Source organism: Nipponia nippon, unplaced genomic scaffold (genome assembly GCF_047370975.1).
Source record: "Nipponia nippon isolate SJK-2023a ecotype South Korea unplaced genomic scaffold, ASM4737097v1 scaffold_2, whole genome shotgun sequence".
Taxonomy (NCBI): Eukaryota; Metazoa; Chordata; class Aves; order Pelecaniformes; family Threskiornithidae; genus Nipponia; species Nipponia nippon.
Genome location: NW_028262336.1, coordinates 112890720 through 112918441, shown reverse-complemented (window position 1 = coordinate 112918441; position 27722 = coordinate 112890720). Strand labels below are relative to the sequence as shown.

General features: G+C 45.3%; 1 protein-coding gene across 1 annotated transcript in view; it reads left to right on the top strand.

The window, feature by feature from the left end:
* LOC104023110 (E3 ubiquitin-protein ligase rnf213-alpha-like) overlaps positions 1–20071 on the top strand; it is a 61036-nt gene extending 40965 nt beyond the window's left edge. Inside the window, exons 43-69 of the mRNA XM_087757956.1 lie at positions 627–817; positions 1698–1818; positions 2237–2337; positions 2879–3052; positions 3574–3749; positions 3828–3924; positions 4009–4123; positions 4720–4903; positions 6088–6299; positions 6930–7031; positions 7233–7448; positions 8262–8343; positions 8750–8784; positions 8883–8977; positions 9353–9503; positions 9656–9821; positions 9989–10080; positions 10534–10788; positions 10989–11124; positions 12102–12185; positions 12439–12607; positions 12741–12936; positions 15735–15812; positions 16342–16542; positions 16739–16828; positions 17260–17420; positions 18738–20071. Coding sequence (XP_087614082.1) covers positions 627–817; positions 1698–1818; positions 2237–2337; positions 2879–3052; positions 3574–3749; positions 3828–3924; positions 4009–4123; positions 4720–4903; positions 6088–6299; positions 6930–7031; positions 7233–7448; positions 8262–8343; positions 8750–8784; positions 8883–8977; positions 9353–9503; positions 9656–9821; positions 9989–10080; positions 10534–10788; positions 10989–11124; positions 12102–12185; positions 12439–12607; positions 12741–12936; positions 15735–15812; positions 16342–16542; positions 16739–16828; positions 17260–17420; positions 18738–18924 — 3867 coding nt within the window. The 3' untranslated portion in view covers positions 18925–20071. The remainder of the gene's footprint in view (positions 1–626; positions 818–1697; positions 1819–2236; positions 2338–2878; positions 3053–3573; positions 3750–3827; positions 3925–4008; positions 4124–4719; positions 4904–6087; positions 6300–6929; positions 7032–7232; positions 7449–8261; positions 8344–8749; positions 8785–8882; positions 8978–9352; positions 9504–9655; positions 9822–9988; positions 10081–10533; positions 10789–10988; positions 11125–12101; positions 12186–12438; positions 12608–12740; positions 12937–15734; positions 15813–16341; positions 16543–16738; positions 16829–17259; positions 17421–18737) is intronic.
* The last annotated feature ends 7651 nt before the right edge of the window (positions 20072–27722 follow it).

The window sequence follows — 27722 nt, the reverse complement described above, 5'->3', positions numbered from 1 at the left end:
GGAGAGGTGCAGTTCAGTTGCCCACAAGTAGGCATCTACTGACATTTCAGATGCTGTTTGGCCTCCAGCTCCTTCTACAGTAGGACATGAGTCTCCTGTAGGTCCTGTGCCCTATCTGCCAGCTCCGTATAGATGTCTCAGACATCCAAAGGCATTTCAGCTGACAGCAGAGACCTACAATAGGGCAACTGGTTCCCACCTAAATATCTAAGTCTTTCCAAAGAACAAGTCTTTCAACAATCTTAAACATATTTCTGTGAAATGGAAGAACTGTTATTTGGAGATACCTATTTCTCCCTCCTGAACATCAAGGGGACTGAAGTCAATAAGCTTAGAAGCTTAGATCTGAAAGTTTTCCTGTGGAGGGAAACCAGTGCTCTGGTTCAAGTATTCAAACAGTATTCAAGACACAAGTGCAACACAGAGTTACACTGTGGTACAATTATGGTTTCTGTACTGTTCTCACTTCCCCACCTAATAAATTCCTACTATGGTATTTGTTGCTGTGTGCACCAAGCTAGGGTTTTCAGAGAATTTCCCAGAACATTTTTTTCACCAAGGTGCAATGGGGCTAGATCAGCTATAAAAGCTATTTTTTTCTTCTCTCTTTTTAAATATAATTTCAGTTTATCACTCTTGACACCTTGAACATTCTCCTGAAGAAGGTGCAGCCCACAAATAATCTTCTGTCATTTGAGGCCTGTACAGAATGGCTTAGAAGGGTCAAGTCCATTAAGCCCTGGATGGAGTGGATCAGTACGGACAACTACCAGATTCATCTTTACCAGAAGAAAAGGGAACTCCTGAGGAGCGTGTTGTAAGTCCTACATTTCTAAGCAGCCTTATCTTCGTCTCTCAAGTAACAGGTCCTCTTTCAGATAAGCCAAAATTTTTTCCTTCAAATTGTTGGCATGTGTTCACCAAAAGATTCTGCCAGCTCTCACCAAAAGATGTGAAAACTAAAATGCTTGAAGCTTAAAAATACAGTCTGTGGAGAAAGATTGCTCATAGCCTACCCTTTTTCCCTGGAGTTCCTAATCCAGTTTTTCAAAATTGAAAGACTTCAGGCAAATACATGGGGCCTTATCTCTCCTCTTCTATGAGCTAGGTGTCTACACTGTGAGCTTAATGCATCCTTTCCTTGGGAAGCCATAGCAATTAGCCTGACAACGTTGATCCGTGAAACTGTTGGCTCCGTCCTAATCCTTTGCTCATTCTGTTGTCTGATTATCACAAAAGCATTGGCAAAAATCACTGCAAAAGGCTGTATTAAGAACTACGCACCCATCATTTCTTGACAATAAGACCTGTTTTCCTGAACATCTGACTGCATGCTTGATCATGCCCAGGATGCTTGCTGTAGTAGAGTAGGTGTCTCCATAGACAAAACCCAGTAACGATTTAATAACTCAGTTTGGTGTGGGGACACTCCAACAAGCGAGGTAGACAGGACCATGCCATTTCTCTTCTTGCTTAGTCTAGTCCTCCAAAGCTAGCCCAGGAGGTCTTGTGTCCTCAAATCATCTCGCGATACCTGGGACCTGTCATAGACGTCTTGGTTGGAAGGGACCTCAGAGGTCTGTAGGCCAGTCTCCCACTTAAAATTGCACCATTGCCAACAGTAGAGTAGGTTACACATGGCTTTCTCTGGCAAGTCTTGAAGCCTTGTTCAACATCCATGTGTGTGTGTTTTCCAGACACAAGTGGACCTGCACCAACATTGTCTACATGTTCTTCGACCACCTGCTGCACAATGAGACACAGATAGATGAGAAGCTTCTGAGACTTCTTGTGAAGCAGTTCATCTTCATCTGGAATGTACGTGCTCAGTGTAGTGCTTGCCTGGTTGATTTATAGCCTTGGAGACCAGCAGAGTTTGGAAGAAGCCTTATCTTCCAGGGATTCCTCTGATCCCAGCTTGAGGGAGGGCATAGAAATGGGATGAGGGTGGGAAAAGGGTGGAAACACCATCCAGTGCAAAAAACACTGAGATTTCAGAATCATCATGAAAGCACCCCAAAATCAGAATTTTATTTAAAGGAAGGTTTTCTTGAAAGCTTAAGACATATTTCAGGCCAATTATCCCTGGTATTACACGAAGAAAGATACTTGGTGGGTCTGTTTGGTTTTAGTGTTTTATTACATAATTTTGTGGTGCTGACATCCCATATTGTTCCTCTTTCATATGCCAAGAAGATATTTCCGTTGAGCTTTCACCACCCTTTCTTTCCTATAGCGCCTGACTGAAACGCAAAATTTTGAGCCAGCAGAAACTCTTGAGTTGGTGACAAAAGTGCTCAAGAAATGTAACCAAAGTGCTGACACTGTGTACCTTGTGTAAGTCCAAGCCAAAAAAAAAAAAAAAGCTTTTCTGGGGACATTTTACACCAAAACTGATTTTTGTAAGGGGCGGGGTAAGATTGCTACTAGTCAATGGGCATGAATCTCCTCAGGCCAAAGGATTCCTCCTGGAGACGCCTAATGCCAGGGCATGTAATGCCCAACCTCAGGAGGCCAGGGAGCAAAGTCTTTCCCATGCAGTGTTGTGCCTGGTTGGTGACAGGACAACCCTGGAATTGAATGTGGTGTAATTGATGTAGGTACTCACAGGCCTAGTGAGACTGTCAATTCACCCAGCCATGCTTAGCATGACAGGCTGCATCTCCTAGATGGGATGGTCATTGGTGGAGCCATCCACTTATTATACTAGCAGATGTTGCCCTTATTCTCTGCTCACCAGTAAGGCTAGTCAGAAATGACCATCCAGTTTTGATGCCTACGGCAAATATTGGGCATGAGAATACCATGTCCACCCTCAAGTCTGGCACCAGTGTAAAATCAGCCCTGAGTTGTGTCTTCCTTTGGTGGCAACTTTCAGGAAGGGTGTGAAGGACTGCAAGAGCTGTCTACTGGAGATCACTGACCCAGCACAGCTGCCCTGTGGCCACATTTTCTGCTCACAGTGCATCCGTGAGTGGAGAAGCAAGCAGTGTAAGATCTGCAAGGACAAATTCCCAGAGGATTACACACCCACAGCTACAGCGGCCACAAGGTATCCTGTAACTACCAAAACAACTAGTTTTGTTGTTTCAGTCTCTATCACTTTGTATAAGATACTGGAATAGTTACTAGAGCAGAGGCTACACAAATGTCATTAACATGGGACCTCCATGGAAATGTCAGTATTTACCATGTGTAGCAAACCCCTGGTGGTGAAAGGATTCACGTGAAGTGACCTGCGGTCACTTCCAGTCCTTTTGCTTCTGTCTCAACAGGCAGTCTATCCAGGCATACATACTACATGAGAATCCATTTTTCTTTGTTCTCTAGCTATCTTGAGTGGAGATAGGGGAGAGAGAGAGTACAGGAGAATAAGAAAGTTTGTCCTCAGTTTTCAAGAAAAAATGCTGCAGTGGGTTTTCTGGGGGTTCATTCCCCTCTCTATTTAAAAAGAGTATTTATTCTCCACAGTCTAGGTGTACCTGGTCACATTCAGAGAGGCAGAAAAGAGAAGCTGTTTCTTTGCTTTGTTGCATTTTTGATGGTAGGTCTTGATTTTATTCCTCCCTACAGGGAAGCTGTTGCATGTCACAACAAATTCAGGAGGAAATGTAACTCATTCTTTGTGGAGTTTGTCACCACCTCTGTCTTGGGAGACAGAGGCACACCATCCCCAGAAGTCATCACCCAACTGATCCAGTTTGTGGCCTGCAAGCCATCCAGCCCTGAGCATCAGGCAGCAAAAAGAGGTAAAAGCCTGACTTCACTGGGACCCTCACCTGATCTTGTACTGAAGAAAAATAATGAATGTCATCCTTCATTTTTAGTTTGCAAGCCAAAAAGTGAGCTGTCACCCTTTGAAGAGTGCATGGACACCAGTTCAACAATCAAGTCCTCCCTCTTGAAACTGCTTCTGCAACATGGGTTAGCATGAGGTAGCTCCCAGCCTGATCACTGAGCCACATGGGCTACATGGATGCTCACATCCTATGTCTTTTTTTGTCATAGGTTCAACAACATAAAGGTTCACCTGGAAAAATACCTTTCTGAGATGGAGGAAAAGATAACGTTCAACAAAAGGAACTGGAACCATTTCTACTTCATGGTGGTGCATTGTCTGGAGGTAAGTGCAAATATCCTTGAGATGTTCCTGGAATCCATACTCAAACTAACAATCATTTCCTGTCCTGCCCTTTGCAGATCACACTCTTCCTCTCTTTCCCCCCACTGGCTCCTGAGGCCACCTGGAACAGGCTGCTGACCTCCCTTGGTCATGTGCCTAAGCATAGTCTGGAAGAACCCAGGCCTGAGTTAATAAGGTTCAATGTACGGTCTGAATTGTGGACCTGGAGCTCCTGGAGTCCAGGGGTGTCCATGGCCTGATTTGCAAGCCACGAGAGCCTCCCTTGAGCACAGCTGATACTCTGAGCAGAACAAGCACATCTGTTCAACATGTGATTCTCCACCAAGTGAATCAACAAGGGAGGCAGTCCTCTCCTGCCAGAGATGCAGAGTTGGGGCTACCCTCAAAGATGATGAAAAATAGCCCACCTGCAATGCAGATCATTGCTGGGGCCTTGAGATTCACAGAGTACAGCATCACAGCAGAAATGAGCTCTGCACCTGGTGAAAAGGCTTAGGAAAGAAGAAGGGACTACCCAGAACCTATGGCAGCTTTGGACTCTTAACTTTCCTTCTCTCTCTTTTTCTCTTGAACAGGATTTTATGTATCCTTCTTCCCAAGATGATGTCAACCAGTTTGCCGAAAGCTGCCTCTCTACTGCAGACTTTTCTGCTTTCTGCTCAGGCAAGGCCTCAAAAATTGACACCCTCCAGTTCATAGCGCGTCTCAGGTTCTCCATCAGCCACGTGGCCACTGTGCTTGGTAGACAGGTGCTCTGCGGTGAGTCGTTCTGCTAGCAGCAGAGAGCATGAGATTTGTGTTTTCTCATAAGCAGGTTTAGAACAAGCCAAACATTTTCTAGTACAGGAGGTTTCTTCGGGGGGAGGGAAAAAAGAGAAAAAAAGACAAAGTTTTGTCTAAATTTAAGGGATTTAACAGATGAATTTTCAAGACGTGTTTCAGGATCAGGACGGCTAATTCATTTCTTTTAAATCTAGATAATTTTTTAACCCTCTTGTTCTGATACTATAAAACTATTTTTTTGCAATGTTGAAACTGAATGGGGTTAGAGTTGCTAAATTTTGTATATAAACTGGCTGCATCCAAAGATGTGTATGTTGCACACAAAATGTATGTTACCTAGAACTTGCTCTGAAACTATTTTCATTTTCTGGGTTATTTTCTCTGTATTGAAACATCTCATTTTTGTTCAGAGTTAAAAGAACCTTATCTGAATATTGGCATTTCTCCTGAATAAATAGTTCACCTGACTTAAGGGGTAGTGTGCAGGAGTGTATCACGGTAATCATTTAGGTGTCTACAGGTAGGTGCACGTGCTGGGACTCTGTTCTCCCATTAGTCTGTTGAGAATGATAAGCAGAGTCAATGGAGTACACAGTGAACATGTGTGAGTCTCTTGGTTTAGAAGAGGATGTATTGCACGTTAAACTCTGTTGACTCACTTCCTTACATCTTTTTCAGCTTTGAAGCGTGTCCAAGTAAAGTCTGAGTAAAGAGACTGCCACAATCTTACCTCAACCCATATAATAAACAGAGATATATGAGACCCTTTATAAGGCCGAGATGTAAAATAGGCCAGAGGATTCCCACTTCTCTCAGCTACTTAGAACGGAGCCATGAGATTGCTCTTTACCTTCTGGACGGCCTTTGAGTGCTCTCCTCTCTGACCTAAGATAGATGCTAGAGAAGATTACCCGACCAAGATCCTATAAGGGCCAAAAATGGGAAAACAGTAGGCCATTCAGTCCACATATTCACTGCCTAGTATTCTACTTCCCTGCATGCTGTAGGTATTAAGAAGCCCAGGATACTATGGTTGCAGGCCATATTTCTACTCTTGGGGAAAAAGTGTTGTTGCAATCTAAGCAGGTGGTGTGCTTGCAAAAAAGATCTATGATATATGACTGCATGGAAGTGAGCCTAATGAGAAATCTCACTGGTAGCTGCAGATTCAAACATACTGTCTCCTGGTGGGAACAAGCAAGAAGAGCAAGACCTGGTGAATGCAATGAAGAAGCTGGTGGCAACTGCACAGACACCGTGGCCTCAAATATTCCTCATTAGAAATCTCTGTAACAACTATGGGTTCATCCCAATGCAGAAGATCCTTCAAGCAGAAAAATGGATTTTACCCAGAGGGGTTGAAATTTCACAGGTGAGTGTCTTCCAAAAGCTCATCTACAGGTCACTGAAGTTGTGCCACCCAAGCACACAGATGCACACAGGCTTTTCTTTGCAGCCAGCTCTGAGCATGTACAGCTGGCTATCTTGAGCCCTGCTTGGTGAAATACATCTTGTATTGTAGCCTGTGTGCCTTATCAGAGCTGAAGGGATAGGAATCAGCCAACTTAAGTAATGAAAAAATTCTTCTTGGGGGCTTTCTTCTAGTCTGGGGAGAGATATAAGCTCTTCTAGAGAACGATTCATCCCTCCTTAGCATGTTTGTTACCTGCTTATCATGTGACTTGCACCATTACCTGCTTAGCACGTGACTGTTCCCCTGGAGGCACCTATTCATCTATTTGGAAGACTGCAGAAATGAAACAATTGCACAGTAAAATTCAAGCACAACAGATTTCAGACCCCATATCTCTACAGTACCCCAAGCTTGCCCCCATGATACAAATCTTAAAATATGCAAAAAAAGTTTGTAATACCCACAACACAAAAATAACATGAGCATTTGTGAGGGGTCCATCTGAATGCTTCAGTGGGCTTGAAATAGCCTTCTACATGCTGGTGGTATCTCCATTATGATAACATAACTTACATCTGTATTTCACAGCATATGGGTGCCTGGTCAAATATAACACTGATGATTTCAGTGCTGAACAGAGCAGAAAATCAAATAAAAAGGAAAGATCCCCAGGAAGTCCAGAGGCTGATGGTGAGTATTCATTGTGTCTCCTACAGAAGATTTCTATGGGGTGTTTGTAGAAAGCTATAGGAATTTTGTCCTGAGTTGGAGAGAAAAGGATCATCACATTTATATAAAACACTCTTTTAAAGCCTACCAGTGGGCACCTCATCAAGAGGTACCTTATGGGTCTCCTAAGATTCCATCTGGTTTGTTCAATTTCTTTTCTAGCCTGTCATAAAACAAATGGAAAACATCCTCCAAACACCTTTGTTCCCAGAAGACCCTCTGGAAAACAAGATGAAGATGATTGTGGATGCTCTGTGCAGACACAAAAATAAGGTCTTGATGGAGGTGGTGTTTCACACTGCATTTACTCTGGCCCTATCCCAAAGTCCCCTCACTCAACTTTTCAGAAATATCTGCTTTGAGCCTCATGTGGTGAAGGTAAGTCAAGATGTAGGGATACAGATACTTCCCTTTATGATAACACTGTCAGGGATGGGATCTGCTTTTACACAACCAGCTCTGTCAGCTTACAGCCAGATTTGGTTTGAGTCAGTTTGCAGCTTTCTGTGTTGTTGCAAACACCATATGGAGCTTTCTAGTTTTTCTGCTCCCTTCCGGATGGTCCACTGAGAGCAAACTGAGACTGTCCATCATGATCTGTATTGAAAGTGTGGGACGCAGCCTGCTGGAGATGCCCATCTCTCTCCAGTGAGTCTAAGGGAGCCTGGGGGCCTACCAAATATTACTTGTTGACTGAGCTTATATGACTCAAATCCTAGCCCAAACTTCTTCATTCTGACCACAGATATGCCAGCTGTCAGGTAAAGATAAACTTTTTACTAGACTACACCCTCCTTTGCATCTAATGGTGCATAAATTGTTCCTGTTATTTGAGGAGTGCAGAAAGCAATTGAGATGTGCATTGCCCATCTCTTGGCTGTGAAGACAATGGCAGTGTCCAGATATTGCTCCTTCCCTCTGAATCCTCAGTTTGGTAGGCAGATACCAAAGAAGTGACGAAGACGTTAACTTGGGCATCGCTGTTCTTGTAAGACCAGCCATCCCCACTGTATCCGCAGTTGATATGATGCTATCATGTCCCTTGTTCTTAGTCAAGCTTTTTCATGTACCCATTTGCACCTAATGTGTTTATCTCCAGAACTGTTATTTCTCCAGTAGATGAGAAGCAAACTAGGAAAATGGTTACATGATTCCTCAAATCCTTCTTTACACCTGTATTTCCTTTCTAAGGGGTCCTACCTTCCCACCATGCCTGAAGACCTGCTATTTGATCAGAAGAACTGGAAAATCGGTCAAAATGATACACCCTGGAGTAAGTGCTGGGGAAGCTTTAATTCAATTCAGCCCAGATGCTCCTATATGGATGGCAGGCACGGGGAACTTACTAGAAACATGTCCTGAGACAGCCTGGCAAGGGGATGGAGGGAAAGGAGGAGTAGGTGGATGGAGGAAAGGGTGGCTTTCTTTAAAGATACCTCTGTGCTTCTGTTGAGTATTTTACAGATCTCCTTTTGGCCGCAGCAACTCCAGGTCCATTTATGGCAAACTCTGTGAGAATCATGTTGTAAGACCAGGTCCCAGTAGATGGGAAGAAGGTCTTACTTCGGAAGGACCCGGGCTGTTGCTTTCCCAGTGAATTTCTGGCTGTGCTTACATCACAGAGGATTTTGTAATTGGGAGACAATTGACTGATTAATCTAATTCCCTTTCATACACAGCTTGTCAGTGTGGATCATACTGGATCGTCACCAACGTAAGTGTCTTTTGGCTTTTTGTGATGCTGAGGGTCTTCTGTCTGCTGTTAGGTTTTCTGCCCTATGTCTTAGGCTGCTGTCATTTCTTTACCTACAGTGCGGGCGTCCCTGGGAAGTCAAACAATGCCTATGTGGTGCCAAAGTTGGAGGAATTAATCACAAACCTGAGAGAGGGTTCGTGAGGATGGAAATGTAAGTTGATGCTCCCTCCCCTCCAGCCCAAGAGAGATAAACAGGGCTGTGGCCACTTGACCCTCTTTCCATTCTCTGGGCACAGGGGAAGCACTGTAGCTGGGCAAAGCAAGGTCTTTGTGACCCAGGGTCCAGCCGCAAGAGGAAATCTTGGAAATACCTACTGAGGGGAACAGAGAGGAAAGAAAGCATGAGTGGTATGAAACAGCTGGAAAGGGCATTTATTCAGCAGCAGTTCTTCCCTTCCAGAAGTCTCATTTCACTCCAAGTTCACACTTGTTCTGACCCAGTGATGGCCAAGCCTCTGTCAATGTTAACTTATGAGAAGAGCCCAGTCATTGAGAGTGTAAACTGAATTCCATTTCCTTATCACAGCACAGAGGATAAAACAGGAAAAGGATACATCCTTGGGAGCCCTTCAATACGGAGAAGTGAATTGGAGAGGGACCTGTCGCCTGCCTCTGTCTCTCTTGCAAGAGCTCTGCTGCATTCATCCATGCTGCTGGGGATCTATACAGATAAACAGGTGTGACAGCCCCTGCTTCTCTTCTCTCCCTTACCTCCTGTCTGTCTGTCCACCTCACTTAACCTGCAGCTTCCACATGATGAATAGCTTCTGCCCTACTTTGGGAGGAAGCTTTCTTGAGATCTAATTTAAGAAACCAACCTGTCTTCCAGGCAATTCTGAGTCTGATGACAGAGAAGCCAAATGATATGGAAAAGTTCTTCTGGGACCACCTTGAAAAAGATATTGAATGCCTGGCAGGGGCACTTAGCAGAAACACGGAGGATGCCACAGTGACTGTCCATCTGTTTCTCCAGCACTTGAGCAACAGTACAACAGGTAAAGGTACATTCCACACATTGGGAGGGTACCAGCAGGCTTACATTAGGTTGGTTTTCACACAGTCTCTGGAACTTGGTGGCTGTCATCCCATGACTGCAGCTGTTCTGCAGAGACTCCAGTGTCTACCGGGAGAGGGTCCTTATTTTGCTTTGCATTTCCTGCAGGACAAAACATGGCCTTGAACATTTTGCCCAGGCAAGAAGATCGAAGGCAGTGGGAAACCTGCTTTAAAACCCTGACTCAGCCGTTCTTCCAGGTACGCAAGGGACTGGTTGCTGTGTTTCCATGTATCCCATATACAAACTACTGCTTTGCTAGGGATCAAGTGCAGAGCCCACATGGGCTCTGGTGAATACCCAGACACATCCAATGAGCTGGGATATTACCACATGCAATAAATAGGTTTATTGCCTCTTTTTTAAGAATGTCCTGACCTCTTTTTTAAGATGCTTTTTACATGCTGATTCAAATCCCCTTTAGGAAAAAAATGGCTCTATGCATTGGAGGGCAAGAAAATTCCCTGTTGGTTTCTTCTTGGGCAATTTTCTTCTTGTCCCAGCTTCATTCTTCAACAGGAAGATTTTACTGTCTCTTCCTTTTCTTCAGAGCCACCATTGTCTTCCCTTGTAAGTCCTTGGGAGGACTTGTAAGTCCTCCCAAACCCTTTTGTAACAATAGGCAGTTCCTAACAACCTTTCAAATTCCACAGACCTTGGAGCAGAGCCTTACTTCTGTCAAGCAGCAGAGGACGAGAGATCCTCAGGGCTCCAACCTGCTCCTACAAATAGCCTATGGCCAGATGACTCCTTTCAAAGACCAGCCAAACCTTGGACTGACTGGCCTGTCCTACATGTGGAGATTTGAACAGAAGATGTCCATCCAGACCCTGATGCATCTACTTCAGCAAGAACACAGAGAAGGTGGAGGAAACCGCTACCCTGTTCTTCTGGAGCTCATGTCTAAGGTTTGCTGTAGAAACATTCCTCCTCCTTCAAAGCAGACAGGCATCATGTGGATTCACCATTGTTGGTGTCAGTGGGGCACTAAGTTGACTCATTTCCCAGTACAGTGCCCTTCTCCTGAGTACCACACAATGCCAGACACAATCCTGGTGCCTCAGATAAGTGCGTGGATAGCAAAGTCAGGCTGAATTTTCCCTTCCAGCTCCAAAACATCCAGCATGTCCAACACCTGCCTGACGTTTTCAGTCTACAGAAAGTCCTGATCCACTTCTTCCAGAACAGCCATGAAGGGGAAACATATTCAGTACAACAGTTCCTAGACCAACATGAACTTTCAGGTATGACATGGACCTATTCTGGTCTCAGTAAACTCACCTCTACTACTCCTCAACACCCACATGCTCTGCTCTGATGTTATAGCAGCACCTGTGATTTCTGTTGCAAGCTGTGAGGGAGCAGCAAACACAAGACTGCTCCATGAGGGAAGATGAGCCAGAAGCTGAGGGTGACCACAGCACAGACCAGGCAGCGACCAGTATCAGGACAAGGCCAGGGCAGTGATAGAGCCAGATTCTGTCGACAGTTCAGTGATCGTAACACAAGGCAAGGTAATAAGTCCAGGAGGAGTCTAGGAATTCCAGTCAATAAGTTACAAGAGCAGAAAACGGGGCTGCTTACAACTCAGTCACTGACCTGCACTTACACATGTCTCGTGGGCCCATGGGGAAGGGGTGAGGTGGCGTCCCCAGGTCATGCTGCTAAGGGCTATTAAGGCCTATTAGTGCCCTCAGGGCCCTGACATAAGCTCACAGTGGCGACTCTCAGTCATCTCCATCTTCATAGTCATCTTTAGGGTTTGAGGCAGAAGGTAGAGATCTCTGAGACATTGGAATGATCTCTGAAACATTGGAATGGGTCTTGGGCAGATTGCCTCCCACCCTCAGAGTCAGTATAGCCAGCAGGACTTGAGAAACTTGTAGAGACTTTTCCTGCTGTTTCACCCATGAATGGGCAACATACACGAGACAGGTTTTTAAGACTGTAAACAGGTGTATTAGCATGGTGCATGTGAGCTGGGATTTGGTACCCCTTAATGCCAGATATGATATAATATGGGCTGGAAAAAAATTAGCTCTGGTTAAGCTTGGAGCCACAGCTGTGAAAGTGAACCAAGGCCCAGCCTAACACAGTTTACTGAGCAGTTGCACACCATAAGCTATATCTTTCAAGGAAACAAAAATAAATCTTTTTCAATTGCTTTCTCTTGGGAGCATGCATTGACACTCCTGTTCTTCTTCCCTCTCTGTGCCTGAAGAGGACCAGCATTCAGCTTTCTGCCGAGCTATAGGGACCATCCAGAAAGTCTGGAGCAATATCAGAATGCAACCACTCTGCTCAGGTATTTTGGCTTCCCAGGTATTGTTACTTCCTTTTCCTAAGCCATTGATGAAGGCTGGAACCCGTGCCAGTTGCTGAGCTTGCTTTGTTTTGACCCTCTAGCTGAAAACAAATTAAAAACCCTTCAAAAAATACAAAACCTAACATAAAAAAATCCAAAAAAATTTTAACAAAAGTTAGCCTGAGTTTCCCCCTTGGGAGAATTCTTCCTATCACCACATGAGGCAGAAGAGAAAACCTCCATTTTGTTACAGATGTCAGAGTCGCCCTGGACCCATTGCCAAAGGACATCAATGCCAACACTGCTCTCCTGAAACTCCTCCCAACTCCGCTTTCTATTGGTTACCTTGTGACAAGGCTCCTCATACAGCTCCAGAACAGTTGTGTGGACATAGCTACACAGATCACAAAGGAAAAGCAACGGTACTTTTCAAAGCATCCCTCTGGAGCAAATCAGGACTTGTCTAGAGCTGCATGTGTCACTGACTGCAAAGTCGGATGAGGTAAGAAGCAAGCGGCTATCCTTAACAGCAAAAGGTAACTTCTTCTGTTGCAGGATCATCTCTGCAGAAGAAGTGAAACCATCTTCAGTGCTGAAGATAACTGAGAATGATCTGATCACTGCGACGCTGGCCAACTCCCAGTATGTGATAGAGGAAGACGGCACCAAGACAACCCATTTTGACTTCGAGGCACTGCAGCGGCAAGTGATTCAACGTTTTATCAGTGGGAAACCTATCATCAAAGTTCAGGTGAGCTTAGCATGATGTACTTTCAGCACAAGCCAAGTTGCAGTGCTTCAGGCCAGAACAGGATGTAAGATTTTATTTCCAGCACCCAGTACTCACCTCTCCAGAGCTGGAGCAAACACACATGAAGGTTCTTGTACATTTGGCAGCCCACCACTCTGCATCTATCTGCATTCCTTGGATTGTAACAGTTGTGTGGTCAAAAACCACACTGTGCTCAGCAAACCTTGGTGTTGTGAAAGGCAATGTGAGCTTTTCTGTTCAAAGCCTGAAGGGGAGGTTGGCCTGGATTTTCTTATAACCAAGGAGGAGTCAAACACCATCCAAAAAGACTCAAGAGAGTTGAGTTCCTCGGTATAATATAGGTCTGGAGTCTAATGTGGGTCTCTGAACCATGTTGGAGAAGCTGGTCTTCTTCTGTGGTATTCATCTTCACTTACTCACATTAGCCTTTGGTTTTCCTCCAGAAGCTCTCAGGGGACCAGATCTGCAAATGCTTTATTCACATCTGAAAAGGCAGGCCAGAGATACATACCTCAAAAATTAAGTCTTGCAGGACAGCAATTAATTTAGGTACCTAAGTCCCTTCAGCCACTTTAAAACTTCCCATAACCCTCAGGTGGTTATGTAAACTTCTCCTGGGGCACTCCTATGACTTCTGGTTGCCCCAGCTATTTCCTGTGTCAGAGGAGGGGCCTACTGGGTGTTTAGATTTACAATGTGAAAATCTGGCCAGGAGGGAGTGGGAAAAAGAGGTTCAAGGGCATTATAACATGGCTGTCACGTAGTGATTTAGGTCGACATGCTCATCCAGTAGTAGAATAGGATAAGCAGAGAAACTGACACACAGTCACAGAGAAACTGAAAGAGTTTGGCTGGAGGGACCTCTAGATGTTTCTGGTCCAACCATTTTCTCCAAGTAAGGCTAACTTCAAAGCAAGAGCAGATTGCTCAGGGTGTGGTACAGTTGAATTTTGGAAATCTCCAAGGATAGAGATTCACCACCTCTCTGCCCCTCTGTTCTGATGTTTTAGCACCCTCACTGTGAAAATGTTTTCTGAACACTTAAGTAGGATGTCCCTGATTGCCCCTTGTCCTTATTGTCTTCACTGTGATCCCCCTTTTAGTAGTGGAAAAGCACCTAGATTCTCCCCATAGGGTTCTCTTTTACAGGGTGAACAGTCCCCTGCATGCTGTTCTGCAGCCCCTCAAGCATCTTGTTGGTCTCTGCTGGACTCACTTCAATTTGTCAGTGTCTCTTGTATTGAGAAACCCCCAACTGGACACAGTACACAAATGTAATCTCATAAATGCTGAATAGATGGAAAGAATCACTTCCCTCATCCTGCTGGCTACGCTTCTGCTGATATAGCCTGGTGTGCACATGGCCTTTTTCACCATAAGAGCACACTGCTGACTCTTGTTCAACCTGTCCACCAGGACTGTCCACCAGGACACACAGGCCTTTTATACAAAGCTGCTCCAGAGCTGGTCTGCTCTCAGCCTATGCTGTTGCATATGATTTTCCATCCATGATGCAGGATTTTGCATTTGCCTTTGTTGAACTTCATGAGGTTCCTATTCGCCCATTTCACCAGCATGTTGAGATCCCTCTGAATGGCAGCCATGCCCATCAGCTCCTTTCCCCAATTTGGTATCATCATACACAACCTTGCTGAGATGTCATGTCAGTTGTTGCTGAAGTATCTTAACGACATCAGCCAGCTCCCTCAGCACCACTGGATGCATTCCATCTGGTCCCATGGACCTGTGTATATCCAGTTATACTGGGTCTGGATGAGATGGAGTTAATTTTCATCATAGCAGCTCATATGGTGCTGTGTTTTAGATCTGTGACCAAAACAGTGCTGATAACATACTAATGTTTCAGCTATTGCGGAACAGTGTTTGCACAGCATCAAAGGCCTTTTCCATTTCTCATTCTGCTCTCCCACGAGTGAATAGATTGGGGATGTGCAAGAGGTTGGTAGGGGACACAGCTAGGCAGATGATCCAAACTAACCAAAGAGGTACTCCATGGTGTATAATGTCATGCTCAGCAATAAAACGGGGAAGAGGGGCTTTTAGGGAGGTTAGCCATCTTTTGCTCAGGAAGTGGCTGAGCATTGGTCTACCTGTGGGAGGTGGTGAGTAATTGCCTTTGCATCACTTGTTTTGTTTTCTCACTTTTATTCTTCCTTTCCTCTTTCACCATCTCACTGCAGGTAAGGAGGGGAGGGAAGTGAGTGAGCAGCTCTGTGGTGCTTAGCTCCCACAACAGCAACTTATCTCAGTAGTCCCTAATTTGGTCCTCTTTTTTTGTGACATGCCTTAAACTTTGTCAGTAAACACAGAGGACTGAAAGCAGACCTTTACAGTAAAAAGTGAGGCAAAGAAGGCATCAAAGTGTCTCAATGAGTACCTCTTCCATGTCCTTTGTCAGAAGGTCCCCTTCCCTGTTGAGCAGTGGGCCCAGTTTTTATCTGGTCTTCCTTTTGCTACTGATGTATTGATGTAGAAGCCTTTCTTGTTGGCCTTCACATCCCTCAACAGTTTCAACTCCAGATGAGCTTTGTCTCTTCTAACTCCATCCTTGCATGCCCAAGCAATGTCTCTATATTCCAGTTGGGTAGCCCCTTCCTGCTTCCGCCTCCCCTATACCTCCTACACTAGGCTGTCATTGCCGCCAGCCCTGCAGCCAAGACATGGGTAGCTGTGTCCTACTGCATGGTCATGGGTTTCCCATTTGGCCTCTGCCAAGTGATACTTTGTGTCTTCATAGCCACTCCTTTGCTTTCCAGACGGCTCCATCCTTTGAACTGAACAGGAGGAAGACCCTGCAGTACACAAAAACAAAAGTGAGAGAACAGCTGCAACAGGTATGGAAAGAACTTACCATCCTTTTTTTCCATCCGAGCTTTCTTCTGCCTTTTAATGCTTATTAATAAGCCATCCCAGGGGACAGAGAGCTCAACAAAGAATACAGAACCTGCAGGGTGTGTAAAAAGGTCCAAGTCCAAATCAAGCAGATGGCTGGAGCCTCACAAGGAGATGGCTCTAAAGTGAATCTAGGCAACTCACTCAGATGGACTCATCTGTACAAGTGTCGAAACCAAGGGGATATGGTGACCACAGCACACCATGCACTGGCATGGTGGATCAGCACAGGTGGCACCTGTAGGAACCGTATTGTTCCTGCTTGTAACTAGACTGGGGAACCCATGTTCTTGTAGTCTGTGTCTTTCCCATGTAAACCCTAGACAGCAGCAAGGTATCTCTAACTCTCTCTCTGATAAGAGAGCAGAACTGGTGCCAAAGGTTATACAGTCATTTCGCTGTACAGACACACTTGCAGGACCCAGACCTCGTGTCAGAGTCACAGTCTGGCTATATTTCTCCTATTGATAGGAATCACTAAGTGTGAACCAGCTGAAATGGATCATGGAAGAAGTCCGATCAGTGAATGCTATTTCCCAAACGCTTGCCACCTTGAAAGTGGCTGCTGAGTTCCTGGCCGTGACTGGTGGGGACCCAGAGCGCCAGTTGTCTGACTATGTAAAAAATGAGCTGAAGATGGATGCAAGTGTAGAACAATTCAGAGACATGCCGGTAAGCAAGGTGCTTTGCTTGTACTGAATGGGAAATTGGCTGAACATTTCCACCCCTCATACCCTCCCCTAAGGATTAAGACATCACCTTTTAAGTCACACACCTTTTTGCGAGCGAACCCATTGCAACTCAGTTGTGGCCTTTCTGAAGAGCAGGAACTGGCTGACTGATTGCCATCTGATTTCTCCTCCTCCAGGTGGTATCAAACACTCAGCTGAAGCACATCCTGTCTCTGTGGCAGACGTTGTCAGCAAAGAGATCTGTGCTGCTGGTGCAGATGAATCAGGTGAGGGTGACAGTCCAGTTCACAAAACTGTCTACAAGACCTAGGGGAACAGAGAAACTTTTTGACAAAGTTTCTCCCCCCCACAGACACACACATTTTCTGTGGAAAACTTTGGAAATTTTTAGGGAAAAAAAAATGAAAATTTTGTGATCTTACTATCTTGCCATTCAGCAAGAGCCAAGCAATATTCATCGACTTAAGTCACCTAAGATCGTTGGAAAAGGGCCATCCACAAGATTTTGTGCTAGAAGCAGTGGTGCTTTCTGGCATGGGTCACATCAGCAGCTGGTGCTGTGGTCTCTGGTGGCCCTGGCACAAGAGCCAGGAACAAAGAGGGTCCCAGTTCCACCTCTTCCATCAGATGTAGCCCCCAGATGGTCTTTTTGGGGAGTCCCAGGCTGTCCTCTTGCTCATGTTGTTTGTCATTGCAGAATCCATTCTGCCTGGTTTCTAAGCAGTACCATGAGGAGCTGACTGCAGAGAAGGAGAAGGCTCTGACTACTGCACTCGCCACAGTTAACCTCGACTTGTTCCTCATTGAGCTCCATGAGATGATCGTTGTGCTTCTGGATAGCTCTGATCCACAGTGGGGGTAAGAGCAGATTTTTCCTGGTTTGAAGGGTCTTGAAGTCCCTTTTAAGGTGGGCTCTTGAAGCTTGCTGGAGAGAAGGGCCATGCCTTCCAAAAGTGGGAGTTACTGTAGCTGTGATGAGCATCATTGAGTCTTTTTGTGATGCTCAGGTAAAGACAAGTGGGATGAAAATAGAGCAGAAGCCTCAGCACCTTCAATTCATCTGGCATGTCATGGGAAAGCAAGAGAACCACTAAAAATCATAGCATCATGGAGACTTAAGTTGGGAAGGCCCTCTGGATGTCTCTAGTCCACCCCTTTGATTCAAACAGGTCTGACTTCAAAGCTACAGTAGACTATTCAAGGTCTTGCCCAGTTCTGACTGACTCCAAGGATAGTGCCACCACCACTCTGCATTGTCCCAGGGCTGCACCACCCGTGTGGAGAATATTTTTTTCTTTATGTTTAGTCAGGATTTCCACTGTTGCATCTTGTGCTTGTTAATTCTTGTCTTTTCACTGGGCACTCCAAGAGTCTGGCCTCATCTTCTTGACACCCTCCCACTACGTAGTTAAAGATGCATTTAGAGTTCCCCTATACCTTCTCTGCTGAAGGCTGAATAACCCAGTTCTCTACCTTCTCTTCGTATGTCCTGTGCTCCAGATCTCTAATCATACTGGTTGCACTCCACTGAACTCACTCCAAAAGGTCAATGTTTTTCTTATACTGGGAGCACAAAATCGGACATAATCCTCCAGATGTGACTTCACAAATGCAGAAAAATCACTTTCCTTAACCAGCTGGCTACATTCTTGTTAATGCAGTTCAGTATGTGTCTGGCCTTGAGGAAAAAAAAAAGGGGGATCATGTAAGGGAACAAAAAAGGTGCTCCCTATACAGGACCAATTAGAAGCCTCAATGTGAGGATGTGGCCACATCACCTCCCTTTCCCTGTTTCTTGCATGAGAAAGGTCTCAGAAAATGCCACAGTGACAGCATGACAGACCCAATGAAGGAGGGAGCTGGGGATATATCAAGTTGAGTACAGATAGGAAGAGCATGCTGTGTTATACCTGAGATGGGGCAGGCAGTGAAGCTGAGAGACCTCAGGAGGCCACAACCTCTATTTGGGTACTGTTGACAATGTTGAGCAACAGTTGCCCACATTGTTGTCTGATACCACCAGAGACACCCCAGAGAATACTGGCTGGCTTCCAGCTGCAAGGCCATCTCAGCGCGGAGTGTCATTGACTGCCAGCACTGCGGGCCAAAGGTCAGGGCATTTGGAAACCCAGCAGTCCTCCAGACACTTAAAATTATGATCTGTCTCACCCACAGGCTAAAGGAAACTTTCAGATCCTTCCTGGAAGACAGGCAAGATGATGCCTCCATTGCAAACCTGACAGGCACTTTGAGTCCAGACCTGCTACTGAAGGATATTGTTTCCATCTGGAAGACAGCTGTGAGGACCAGCAAACTTCATAGCCTTACTTACATCCAGGAAGACCAGCCTAGCTCTTGCTAAGTTCCCCAGGAATGAACTCACCTGCAGCTTCTCCAACCCAGTTGTCAGTGCCCTGAGTGCCTTAATTGTCCTGACTGACCTCACCCAGCATTTCCACCCATGCACACACTGTCTGCTGGTCCAGGAGCTCCACTTAAGCTCAGCCCTGGGCCTTCTGTCCCTGCCTGAGCTATGTTGTAGGTGCATTGGTGTCCAGCCCTGTGCCCTGACAATCCTGGTTTGCTCACTAGTCATCCTCCATTACCTTGGACCTGTCTCGTCACCTCACCTTGTGATAGGATGAGAGATAGGATGTGAGAACAAAATGCACAAATATTGTTGCTGTGGTATGCAAGCTCTGCACCTGAGATGAGAAACTGCTTTTGCTTAATTAAACTTAGGTAGGCGAGTAAGACTAAAGCAAGGTAATTCTGCCCCAAAAAGCATAAAATGTAAATCAAATGCTACCATACAGTCAGGAGGGAGTCTTGCAATATAAGACATCCTTCATCTAAAGAATTGTATCAGTAATACCATATATTGGTATTATTGGGCCTAAAATGCCCAAGTAACAGCATCAGAAACACTGAATTTGGGTATGAACGTAACAGAGTTGAGACCAATGAGTAATTAAGGATTGTTTACTTGGGAGGAGTCCGAAGGGCAAAAAAGACATGCAAGGGAAGCAAAAATGCGAATTCAGGAAAAGGAAATAAATGGGCAATGAGGTATAAGGTCAGGTGGAGAACAAAGAAGGGCGAGAAGCTTCTGATGGAAGGAGTGCAGATGCCAAAGCTGAGCTGTGGACCCAACACCACCAGGGATGCTGGAGGGAACCCCTCTTGAAGAACATGCTGTTCTCTCCACCAGGTTGGTCCACAAGACCTGGTGTGGGAGAGTGCAGTAAAGATGCATAAACTTATAAGGAAGGATAGACTTTGTACCTTAATACTAACTGCAGGGAAAAAGGCAATAGAATTGCAGCTTAATAAGTGCTTGATTTATAAGATTTCTTTATAGTAATATAATTATGTATCAGTACTAATACTCGTATAAGCAATAGAATTGTCACTCTGTATTACTTGCAGTGATGTAACTGTGAATTATGCTACTAAAAAATGGTGTGTTTATAAGGCAGTTAAGGTGTTACGAGCCTTTTAGAGGTGTGTTTTGCTTAATTAATAAACAACATTACCATCTCAGTCTGCTACCTCTCAAGCCTCCAATCGAAAGGAGAAGAGTTGAACTTGGGGAGCAGCTGCTTTCCACCCTTGGGAAGAACAGGAGACAAGGAGAGGCAATTTAGACACACAGTGGACCTTCCCTCAGGGAAAAAGGGTTTTTAATAGGTCTAGGGAGGCGTAAACCCTTCACACGGGGCTTCTAAGGACCTGTGGCCACACATACCCCACAGTATAGCAGAGAGAGCAGAGATGATAGGAGCTGCTCAGCACAGTTAAAGGATGTGATGGGGAGAGACAATGTCTCCATTTCTGAAAGAGGGAACAGTGCCATGGTGGCCATACCTGCCCCTCTGCTTTTTCCTCCAGCACAAATAAAACTCTCTATGTCCAGGTTTGGAGTGGAGAGTGCATGGGGTGGTGGGTAAGCCAGCATGTTTGGACTGCAGTGCTCCCCAGACTGTGGCCTTGGTATTTGACCAGCCATTTCCCCCTCCACTTGAATGGGAAACTCCTTTTCCATTCCCTCCCCACACAAGGTCTCCCACATTGGCCAGGTTCTCCTTGGTTGAACCTGGGTGAAGACAAAGACTGACCATATCACGTAACGTTGGCCAGACAGCTAGCTGATGGCATCTCCATCCTTGGAGTCATTGAACCTTCAGTCGGCCATGGCCGATGTCAGCCACACTTGGCTGTTAGAGGCCATCAGGGCAACCTGGGATGGGGCTGAGTTCTTCGGCTTCATCCATCCATCCATCCATGGCTTCATGCAGAGCTTCCACAGAGCCCTAAAGTGTCACAGGTATGGCAGGCTGCAGGTCAAGGTGTGCCAGGACAGGCTGACAGGTTGGGAAATGGCTGAGCCTTGGACACCACCTATTTCAAAGCCTTTCTTTGCAGACAGGTTTGAGTTGAGGAGAAGGAGGAAGAAGAGGGAAGGAAGGAAATTTATATCATCTGTCAGAATTCACCCAAGAGGAAACTAAATTCTTCCAGTCTCACCCTAGGCAGACAAGTTTGGTTTTACTAATACATCAAAACTTCCGCTTTTCACTTTGTGACACATTCCCAGCAAAACATAAAGCCATAAATCACAGAGTAGTGGGATGATTGATTTAACTTAATAAAGGCGGATGGTAGGAGGAGAAAGTAAATCATATAGATGGGCCTGATTTGTGGCTACAAAAGTGATGTGGCAGCCTGCATACACAGAAGACAGAACATACAACTTACAGTTCTCTCTGCACCACTGCAACTCAGCCTTGCTATTTACCGCACTCCTATAATCACTGCTGCTCAAACATCCTACTGATACACCCCAATTACTGCCAGTTCCCTTGCTCTGAAGAAACCTTTTTGTTCTATGCAGGAGTGAAAAATCTTAACATTCCTAGTGTTCATCAGTGTAGGTCTCTGCTCGGTGTCTTACAGCTTGCATGGTGGACCACAGCACCCATCCTAAAACTGATGTTGCTGGAATCAGGAAGGAGATGTTGTGGTCTGGGAGACATGGTACCTACCAGCAGCACCCATTTATTCACGAGCTGAGCAGGGGATCACCAGAGTTCCCTGACCTGCGGCTCTTGCACTGTCTCCAGCAGCAGCTGGGGATGTAAACCTCTGCAATCCCAGTCGTCACCTCCTTATCCCCCTGGGGCCAATGGCCTACACCCAAGGCCCCAAAGCCCAGCTCTGATACAACCCTTGTGGCTGTGTGGCTGTGGCTTAGGCTGCTGCGGGCATTGCAGAGCCATCAGAAGGAGCCATGAGACATCTGTAGAGCAGAGCCAGGCAAGGACACAAGGTGACACCACAGGCAGAGATAGGGTGGTTGAGATAGCATCACTACCAGCTCAAGGATTCATCAGGAAAAAAAAACATTGTGGGAAGGTATAAAAAAGAAGCAAACAGGGAGGTGAAATAGGGCAACTCAGCACCATTGAGGATGTGACCAACCCTTCTCCCTCCGAGGTGGTGCCTGTGCAGCCAGCGAAGGCACTGGGGTGCCATATGGGGGTGGTGAGCTCCCTGTGCTCAGCTGGGTAGCTCGTTAAGCCCCAGCTATCCTGTGTGTGTTATCCAAAACAATAGTAGGAGACTCCACAGGACTCCCATACTGTGACAGAACATCAAACCTTATCTACGGTCATACCTAAAACTCAGAAGATAATGTGGTTGATTCCAGCAAGAAATCCAAGCAGACCCAGTAATTCAGTGGGTATCAACAAACCACTTTGCAACATATCAAGTAAAAATTATCTGCAAAGAATGCCAATCCTTCACCTATATGCATTCAGAAGAATGCAACTTGTCCTCTCTCAAATGCATTTGGCTACAGCAATCTGTGATTTTCTCTGCCAGAAGCTGGCTTGCAGTAACCACCTCTCCTGACACCTTCCTGCCCTCCAGAGATGAGTGCAGACCTGCACCTGCCCCATCACCGAGTGCACCTCGGTGCCAGGCAGGCAGGGGTAGCAATGCTCAGGAATTTCCCAGGAGTCAGTGACTTCTGCCTGGAATTTGCCATAACTGTGTTAATATATTAAGTCCTAAAAGGCTTGCAAACCCTTTTTTTTCCTTCAGAGCTGTATGTGTCCTGCTTGCAGCACCTCCTTACATGTGCTGAAGGGTGCCCAGAATGACCCCAGGGGGAGGTTCAGATCTCACTGGGGCTCCTGTACTGAGCACCACAACCCAGATACAAACAAGACTGCTCGCAGGGGGAGAGACAGACTCTCCGATCCACAGCAAAGTTTAGGATCTGGGTCATGCAGTATGAGCCCAGCCATGGCAGCTGGTGAACTGCATGGGCAAAAGTGCTCCAGGGGAGGCAGGGAAAGCATTTACAGTCTGCCAGAAGAGCACTAAAGTCAAGACTTATTAAGGCTGCTGGCTATGGGCTTTGTGGAAAGTTGCAGCTACATTGACTAGTCTACTAAAAGTGGTAAAGGGAGGGCTTGCAGACAAATTTGCAGGTCTAGAAAAGGGAAAGATGGATTTAAAAAAAAAGACACTGAATTGCTGAAGGAACTGAGGCAGAAACATGTGTGACTCTGCAGCAGAGAGACTGCCATCCACACCAGTGGCCGAGCAAGCCCAGGAAGGATGCGATGGACTGCTTACAAGAGCTAATACAGCAGAAACTTGAGATCAGGATCCAGGTCGGCAAAGGGCACCTGTGAGGACAACGGCAAAAGACACTCAATGTCATGGATCTGAATGCTTTGTTTTGCCAGAGGACAACCAAGTCTTTGTAAGAGCCGTGCAGCAGCAGGCTGTGGCTGCAGGCCTCCAAGAGGGGTTCCTGTGGGGCAAATATTGGCTCCTGGGCTGGGGAGGGGGCTGGCTAGTCTAATCCTGGGCTGGCTCATGCAGAGTCACCAGGTTACTCAGTCAACACCTGCCCCTCCCCTCTGACTGCTCCTTGGCAAAGCACTGGACCCCCGACACTCCTCATGTCCCCGGTCACTGCTGGGGCACAGCTGCTGATGCAGGGATGCAGGAGCGGGTTTGAGCCAGACCTGAGTCAGAGCCTGGAACAAGCCAGAGCTGTATGATAGCTGCTAGGACCCTGCATGGATACTGCTATAAAGGGGTGGTGGAACTCAGGGGAGCCCCAGGAACAGCCATGAGTGATCACAACCTCACCACAGCGCCGTCCAACCTCATCCCAGTGCCTGCAGCACCAAGGGAAGAAGCTGGGGGAGAACATCAGGGTCTGCTGCAGAGGACTGCGGCGGCATTGGCGCTCTTCCTAACCGTGGTGCTGTTGCTCGGTTTGGAAGAAGAGAAAGCTGAGGAAGGACCAAAGGGTTGTTTTTTTTTTTTAATCAAGAAAGCAAGTACTGAATAAAAGATCAGATTTCATGCAGGAGGGACCAAGACAGCAACCTAACGCTGAGGTTCAAAATTAAACCTGCAGTGATGGATGGATTGGTACCAGCTGCTAGGGCAATTACTGAACCCATAAATCAACAGCATTTGACTCAGCTCTAGCTTAAGAGGAAAGTCATTCAGGAAGAACAATTTTACTGGGTGCAGATAGATAGAAAATGTAAAGAGAAAGAAGAAGAGGGTCTGTGAAACAGTCCGAGCAGTAACATTTGCCACTAATTGTTTGCTCCATAAAAACCAAGGTTAACGGAGAAAAGGCAGTATTACAAAGTTGAGGCAAAGGCCAGTGATTTTGCTGGAGTACTGGAGACAGAGATGGAAGAGGGAATTTCAGCAGGTTACGGAGCTGAGGACTGAAGGAGAAAACATAAATGCTGGGAGAGGGGCACCCTTTAGTGCCTTTTAAGAACAACAACCCAAATTAACTAAACCACAAGAGCTGGAAAAGCAACAAGCAGTAAAGCTTGACGCAGACAGACCTGATTCTGCACAGTAGGGATTCCCACCTTCTCAAAACCTCCAGCTGCTTCTGCCCAGACCCATCCATACTTTACAGCAACCAGCAACTAGAGCGCTGATCACAACAAAGTGAATACACATAGTCTCTAAAAGCTAACAGGTGCAGGAGCCTCAGTTGGCTCAATGCAAGAGCCCCTTGGGGACCCCAGAGAGCCACCAAGCAAAGCAGCCATGACCTATACTGGACATGAAGTAGAAACAGAGATTTTAGGATTGTTTCATACTCAGATGGGGCAGCCGGTGCTTTAGGGATCCTAATGCTTCGGCAGCTTGCCCCGTGTGTGTTATGGAAATGTGGAGGAGTTATTGGAAAACAGCCAAGCTTTAGTTACACCTTCTGTAGATGGTATTTTGATCCATGGACCCTCTTGTGTGGCCATGAGAGCAAATAAAGAGATAGTGCTGCAGGAAACTGGGTTTCAGTTTAGGTGACCAAAGACTCAACTCAACATTGGGAACTTAAAGAGCGGGGCATAATTTTAGCTCAAAAGAGGACAGGTTGCTGATAAGCAACAGGTAAATCTCATTGAAACACACACACACACGACCAGTCATATCAGGATTATGGGCCTTGCAAAGAATATTTAACTTTCCAGAAGTTTTATTCCAACGTTAGCAGGCAAAAGCCGGACACTGACCATGTGCCTCAAGGAGAAGAGATGGTGGCCATGGGGCCAACACACAGTGCTGGGAAAGCTTGAAATGGTAGATAGCAAACCACAGCTAATGCTGCGGAAGCCAGCCTTAACAAGTCAGGGGAAAACACTGGGAAGAGGAAAGGTTTTTGCACCTCTACCAAATATGAGGATCCGAATATGAAAATATCAGGAAGAAAATTTCACATTTAAATCCAGACTCGGACTTAAACAAAAGGAGGGAAGAAAAATGGCTAATACTGTTTACTGATGGATCCAGTTACTGTAAATATGGGGAACCTGAAAGAGGATTTTCAGCTATTTGGATAAGCACAAAAACATGCACAAAAACATACACAAAAGTGAGAGTATGCCTCCATTCAGCTCGAGCAGCTGAAACTTGGCCTGCTAAAGAAATACTATAAAATGAGGACTGGGAGAAACTATTTGCTATTTCCATAGATTTGCCAAGCTATTGCTGTCTGGCTGCCAACATGGGAAAACAAAGGGACATGTTCAGAGATGGCAAGCTAATACTACATGTTGTCCTCTGGGAACAAGTGGCCCAGACCCTGAGGAAAAGATATGGTGATAAACAAGTAATGCATGTGAAGGCCCACCAAAAATCAGACGAAAAGAGGGGACAGAGGGGACAGAGGTAACAAAGTGGATGCACTAGCAAAGGCTGCAGCCCTAAGAGCTGCGGAGTACACAGAGACAGAGAGAGAGAGCTGCTACTCCAAAATGGAATGATATTTCAGGAGTCAAGCAATGATTTTACATAAAGGGACATTCCCAAAGCTCCCACTCAGTAGGCAGAGCGAACTGAACATTAAAGGAAGCCTTGGGAAAGACGTCCAGCAGCACAGGAAAAGACTGGGATGAAAAACTTCCATTCACTGTAATGGTTTATGTTCCGTCCCTGTCATACATGGATCCTCTTCTCACATGGCAATGACTGGCCAAGAAATAAGACACCTCAGTCATAATGCATTGTTAATGAAGTACCAGATGAATCAGCTAAACATATTAAGTATTGGATAGCTATATATTCAAATAAAACAAATTGTAAAAAGAAAAAAAAATCAAAAGACTGCAGCTAGGCTGCAACTTAAAAAAAAAAAGGAAAAAGAAAAAAAGGAAGGGGACTTGGAAAGCCCCAAAACTACAAAGAGTACAATGCTGGAGGGCAGGCTGTGTGCCAGCGGTTCAGTGAAGCCCCACAGGGGCTTTCCAGGAAAGGACAAGATCCAGTTGTAACCGTGGAAATTGTCAGCCCTACAGTATAGCACACAGAAATACCAAAGCAGAGAGCAAACCCATCTTGAAAGATGAGATTTCATCAATTTTAGTTCAAGCTTTGGGAAAATGCACTCAAAAATATAATAAGCCTCTTGCTGGGTTTTGTTGGGTTGTGTTACAGGGTGGTCCACCACAGGATGAGAACTCAAAGGGAAGCAGCCCAACTTACTGATGTTGCTCTTGACTCCTGTAAGTCCTGTCAAGCAAGTGTGTAAGTATGGAAAGAATCTAGAACAGGTGAGTAATAAATAATAAAATACTGTGATTTAATTGGGACAGAAGTAACAATCTCAGCTTGTACAGATAGCTATTAGAGGAAATTTATACCTGTATAGTAACCAGGGCTTATGCAAGGCAATTTACATAATGGTTCAAATGCAAATGGTTAACTGAAAAACTTAATTGGTAACTGATAAACTTAATCCTTAACCAGTTTTAAATCAACACCTCTTTTAGAGGGAAAGAAAGAAAGGTAAGCCACCAATTTTTAATAGTATTGAACACCCTAGCCATTAAAAATTTCTTTTTCTGTCCAAGATGCAACAAAGCATTAAGGAGCAATGTTAAAAGATCTCTGAAGTAAGACTAACTATGCCTAGAAAACATGAGGATTTCAGTAGCTGTCGTTCTGCTGCACTAGAATGTCATCCTGGTGTTACTGCTTGCTTATTTATGCCAAATATAAAGAAAATTTGTTTACTAGTGGAAAAGGATGGAACTGATGGATATCAAGCAAATAAAGAACAAAAGCAATTGAAAGATCACAGAGAAATAGTGCCTTGTTGGCTGGAATATTAGCTAATAAATTAGAATAAGATATTTGCTTTGCTGCATGAATTAACTTGCAATAGGATAACTCACTCTGTGAATGATCAGTTCTGATGCCATCCCCTGTCATTACAAGCTACTGGAGTTCATATAGATTACTGACTTTTGCGTAGATTATAACAAGGTGAGACAAATATATTTTATATATCTACTAGAAAACACACAAATGTGACCATTGCTGTCACTGAAGAGCAAGTATTAAACACCAGTGAAACCCACTTTTATATGTCTGAAATTGTTATGCAGTATAATGCTTTGCGATATGCATACTTTGATTTGCATGTGTTCAAGCTGGAGAGAAAGTTTCACAGCTGATGTCTTCACATTGCCAGCACTAAGGTTACACTGTCAGGTAAAGAAACACTGTCACGTTTTGTAAATACCCCCCCAAACAGCTAACGCTACTTTCAGCACCATCATCCACCATGTCACAGTTCCTCCAGCATCACAGCAGCCA